Source organism: Trachymyrmex cornetzi, unplaced genomic scaffold, assembly GCF_001594075.2.
Source record: "Trachymyrmex cornetzi isolate Tcor2-1 unplaced genomic scaffold, Tcor1.1 scaffold45, whole genome shotgun sequence".
In the NCBI taxonomy this organism is placed as follows: Eukaryota; Metazoa; Arthropoda; class Insecta; order Hymenoptera; family Formicidae; genus Trachymyrmex; species Trachymyrmex cornetzi.
Window position 1 is genome coordinate 414769 of NW_017299289.1, and position 5032 is coordinate 419800.

At 32.8% G+C, this 5032-nt stretch overlaps 1 protein-coding gene and 1 pseudogene across 2 annotated transcripts; one reads left to right on the forward strand and one right to left on the reverse strand.

The window, feature by feature from the left end:
- LOC108764705 (syntaxin-19-like) overlaps positions 1 to 711 on the forward strand; it is a 10732-nt pseudogene extending 10021 nt beyond the window's left edge.
- Positions 712 to 933: 222 nt separating this feature from the next.
- LOC108764726 (lymphokine-activated killer T-cell-originated protein kinase) lies at positions 934 to 4450 on the reverse strand. 2 transcript variants are annotated; one of them, XM_018513075.1, is made up of 6 exons: positions 4360 to 4450; positions 3234 to 3346; positions 1926 to 2159; positions 1559 to 1855; positions 1186 to 1377; positions 934 to 1091 (listed from the first exon to the last, which is right to left on the reverse strand). In XM_018513075.1, the coding sequence occupies exons 2-6, from the start codon at positions 3343 to 3345 to the stop codon at positions 934 to 936; spliced, it is 993 nt and encodes a 330-aa protein (XP_018368577.1). In that variant the 5' UTR covers position 3346; positions 4360 to 4450. The 2 variants fall into 2 exon arrangements, with proteins under 2 accessions (XP_018368577.1, XP_018368576.1); XM_018513074.1 differs by lacking the exon at positions 4360 to 4450 and having other exon boundaries at positions 3234 to 3454.
- Positions 4451 to 5032: the final 582 nt, after the last annotated feature.

Here is a 5032-nt window from a genome sequence, read left to right on the forward strand (position 1 = left end):
GAAGTCACAAAACATTTGTTTGAAACATTTTTCTCTAAAATGCACTATTCAAGAGAAATTTGAGGTTGTCATTTAAAATGGGACACCCTGTATATGTACATTATTCATTAATTATACTATTTGTTGAATAATAAGGCGACTAGTTACTAGCGCGGAATTGGATCATATACTCGACGCTCAAGAAACTAGCTTATTTGTTGATAATGTAAATATAAATTTACCATTACAATAGTATTTATTACAAATCTTTTTATTCGTATCAAATACCTGATTAATTATATGCAAATTTTATAGAAGATAGTAAGATAGCTAAGCAACAGTTATGAAATATACATAACAATTAGACATAATGATGTTCTAAAATTGGAAAAATCTCACAGAAATCAGATATGTTTACAGAAATAACATTTCTAGTCGAAAAACAGGTGAGTGCAAGCTGTTGGTAACAAAATTATATCTTATGAATTATGTAGCATTACTAAACGTGAACTTAGAAAATATTTATACATATATACTTTACATATATTTCGAATCTTTTTCTAGAGGCAACAAATTAATAATATAGAATATTTTGCTAATAAAACCACGAATAACATCGACGGTGGACGTGTTCAACTCAGAAAGTCAGAATAGAGAAGTCACAGATATAGAAAGATATTATAAACACTTGGATGCTCAGTTATTTTTGATAAAATGATATTATAATGAGTATATTATCTTACAGCGGAAAATCAAGATTTCCACTGTAACTATAATAGTGATAATATGTCTTTTATTTATTACCGCGTCATTTTAGAAACTATTTCAGAAATATTATATAATCTTATAAGACACCTTCCAAATGAAGTTTATTTTAAAATACTTTAATGTTGATGATTATATATATATATAAAATAAATGTATGTGATGAATTTACATAATTATAACTTATAATTATTTTTTTTTTAATTCTGGGTATTTTTTATAGTGGTTTACTAGTATTTTTGCGCAGGGTCTCAATTTGTGATCCACAGTGGTACATGCAAAAAATATTTCCAATATGTTTTTATAATCTTTACTGAAGTCAATAGCAGGTAGAGCTGGACGTGTACCTATACAAAATAAGATTATTTTATTAATTTAATTTCTACTAATTTATCTCAAATAACATTATAATTAACAGGCATATTTCAAATTGCTACTTACCATATTTATTTTCGTTTATACTAACATCAGATTTATCAAGCTGATTATTTCTCGTATCTTCAGATGTAGTGCAGCTATCAAAAGATTCATTTTCATTAAAATCTTCACAGTGAGGTGTCGATAAAGCTATCATTTCCCAAAGGACAAGACCGTATGTCCAAATGTCAGCAGCATTTGTCACTGGTCCATTTTCTGCAAAAAAATTTAACAATTTTTTTAAAAATAAGTCGTGAATATCATAACTCAAACATAAATGTAGAAATAAGATTTCTGAAGCAATGATTTAAAAAATTATGAATTATAAGCTTGGTACATCACAATTTTAATGTAAATTTAAAAATTATAACACACATAATTGAACAAGCAAACGTACCTGATATAATCTCAGGAGGATTCCAACATGTTGTTCCAACATAAGAAAAATTGCCTTTTGATGTGTCTATTTTAAAAGATTTTGTCAAGGGTAATGAATTTCCAAAGTCACACAGTTTAACTGTGTTGAAATCATTGGACACCAAAATGTTCCAGCTTTTTATATCTCCATGTAATATGTATGCAGTATGATGTAGATACTCGAGACCTTTTGCAATTTCAAAAGCGACTTTCAAAATGGTCTTAGCTCGGAATGGTTTGTTTTTAAAAGTCTCTCGTCTCTTCTCAATTTTGTCACCTAATTTGCCATGTTAATATTAATACAAACACATATTTAAAATGTTCAAGTTAGTTAGTTCTATAAATACCAAGTGACATATCCAGAGCTTCCATAGCCAAGCAAGATTTTCCATCTGCTCCTTTGGTGAATGCTCTAAAACCAATAATGTTGGGATGATTCAATTGTCGTAGAACATCAGCTTCTAATTTGAGATTCTTATCATTTCTCTTGTTGCTTTTTCCTTTCAGCCGTTTCTTTACTGCCCATGGGGAGAGTTCACGGCCTACTTTGGACGATCTTTCAAACATGTATACTGCAACTCCTGATAAAAAGCATGGAAATAAAATACAATGTAGATTCAAGCTAATAGCTTTAGCTAATTAATAATTAGCATTAAGCTAATAGATAATAAAATTACAATTATAGCTATACAATAAAGGATAAAAAATTATTATATATGATTCATCATTTCTAATATGTTTTTTTTTCTATATATAAATCATAAAGAACAATAACTCTATTTTGGCAAAATAATGCAAGTTTTATATAATAAGTTAATCACATACATTACGTCAATCCTTGATTAAATTAATTGGTCCAAGTCATTCTAAATATTTTTTATTCCTTTTATCATTTGAATGATAAATAGAAAAGTAAATATAATTGTATACAATAATCAGATATTTTTGGATCTAAAGCAGGAAATTTTATTAAGCAGACAGGAAAAAAGAATTTATAGATATAAATACAACAGCTATCTATTTTCAAAAAACAATATAATTATTTGTATTTCTATTCAAAATTATCCACTTAAATAAGCAAGATAAATTCTTAAGAAAAATATATTCTCAGCAAGTAAAATCAAAATTAATTTTTGTTATTAATACAGTTTTAAAAATATAAACTCAAGGTTGAATTTTCTTCTTTTCTTTCTATTCATATTTTAATTTTGTTCATTGCAAAGAAAACTCATTTAACTGTTATATTGAAATCTATTCTATAATGTACTTTTTGTTTCTTTTCCTTTTGATTTTTTCCTTTTTGCAGCAGACAATTGTATGTCTCGCCTTGTTTTTTTCGAAGTTTAACTTTTATCTTGTGCGATAGAAAATGAAAATGGGATAAAAAGAAAAAAATAAGCAATAAAAAACAGCAAAACGTAAGAAACAGAACACGAAAAGCACACTGTAGGTTTTACAATTTGGCAAATAAATAAAATCAGAGCGTCTAATTAAGGCTACATTCCAAAAACTCATCAAAGAAACTTTTATTCGATATATATATAGTGTACGTTACATGTACTATATTTCGAATAAAATTTTCTTCCAGAGAAGAAATCTAAGGATGTAACTTAAGTACATATGACAAAGGAATTTGTGAGGTACATTATACATACCGGTACCATAGCCTATTTTTTCCAGTAAAGGTGAAGCTGGTATTTCTATGGGCGTATTTAATTTAGCTTTGTTTAGCCTCCTCATTTTCGGTGGTGTACTAAACTCAGCCATACTGTCGAAAATCACGAATAATATTGAGAGAACGGTAGGAACGAAATGAAAATGGATCACAAAACAGACGCTTAGAAAATCGTTGGCTTTCAAACAATTTGAATCTTGTCAAAACTGCGCATGCCCTTAGCCATGATGCAACCAATGGCTACGTTTACACCGTTCGCTTCGGGCTGCTGCACACAAAATTCCATAAAGGCCCGTCTACAATACACGGAGTAAAAAGTAAGAGTAAGAAATTGACCAATCACAGTCGAATGTGAGAAGAATAATCGACTGTGATTGGTCAATTTCTTACTCTTACTTCTTACTCTGTGTATTGTAGACAGGCCTTTAGGGTGCCGTCACATGCGGCGTAACCTGCGTAAGGGTGAGGTCCCATGCAGCGGATCGTGCGTAAGCGGATTCGCGTATCGCCAATCATAGAATCATTCTCTTAGATCTGTTTGCAAATTTCGTAAGCATATCTAAGAGAATGATTCTGTGATTGGCGATACGCGAATCCGCTTACGCACGATCCGCTGCATAGGACCCAGGGTTGGGAAATTTAGCGCTGCGAGAGGTTTCCTACATTTCCTACGTAGGAAGTATAATACGTACAAAACATGTATTAAACCCATTTCTCACGAAATACAGGGTGCTTTCCGATAAGGACACAATCAGACACTGTGTAACACAGCAAATCATTTCATCCTTGTTTAACGTAGGCAAACAACAAGGATGTAATGATTCACTGTGTTACACTAGGTTTGTTCGCGTCGCATGCTCCAACATACTCCTACGATAGCTCCTATTCACTCTATCAAGCGCGTTGGAGTGAGTAGGAGCTATGGTAGGAGCATATTGGAACATATTGGAGCATGCGACGCGAACAAACCCCTAGTGTCTGACTGTGTCCTTGCTGGAAAGCACCCACAGGTTACACGGTTATAGCACAGCACTGGACAAGGCTAAACTGGACAAGACTAAAGAAAAAGTTAAATAAAGTTTTATTGTTCGTTGTATTTTACTTACCTGTGGCTTTTTAATCTGCTTTCAGCAGTATGACGAATTGTTTTTTTGCAGATCGTACAAAAAGCAAAAAGTTTTTTGTCTTTATATTATTTGTTTTATTTTGTAGATTTGGAATATGTAAATCAGTATAATATAGTTTGAGGTTACGTTACAAGTGGACCGCAGCAGCCTCTGTGCCCGTGTGATGTGGTGTGATGTGCACGCGACTAGCGCCATTTTACTACATGGCTGAAACTTATGATGTATTATACATATAGCGTTTTCGGCCCGATCGGGTTTGCACCAACCTTGGTTGGACTAATCTTTCCTATTGGTTGACGTCACCCGCTCTACCAATAGGAGAGCACAAAACGCCATTAATCCAACCCAGGTTGGTGCAAACCTGGCCGGGCCGAAAACGCTAATAGTTTCATCCATGTATGAAACCACGTATGATACGTTGAGTTTTATACGTGCCCAACCCTGATAGGACCTCACCCTAAGGCCATTCTCCATAAGACGCAGAACGCGGGTTGCAGGTCGCAAAACTAGAAACTAACATAACGTATTTTATAGCGTTTTCGGCCCGGCCAGGTTTGCACCAACCTGGGTTGTATTAATGGCGTTTTGTGCTCTCCTATTGGTAGAGCGGGTGACGTCAACCAATAGGAAAGATTAATCCAACCAAGGTTGG

Excerpts from the sequence above, each read along its gene's own strand:
- LOC108764726 (XM_018513075.1), bottom strand. The coding sequence starts at position 3,345 with ATGGCTGAGTTTAGTACACCACCGAAAATGAGGAGGCTAAACAAAGCT. Across the intron at positions 2,160-3,233 it reads AAAAATAGGCTATGGTACCG|GAGTTGCAGTATACATGTTT; the intron begins GTATGTATAATG and ends GCTTTTTATCAG. Across the intron at positions 1,378-1,558 it reads TCCTCCTGAGATTATATCAG|AAAATGGACCAGTGACAAAT; the intron begins GTACGTTTGCTT and ends ATTTTTTTGCAG.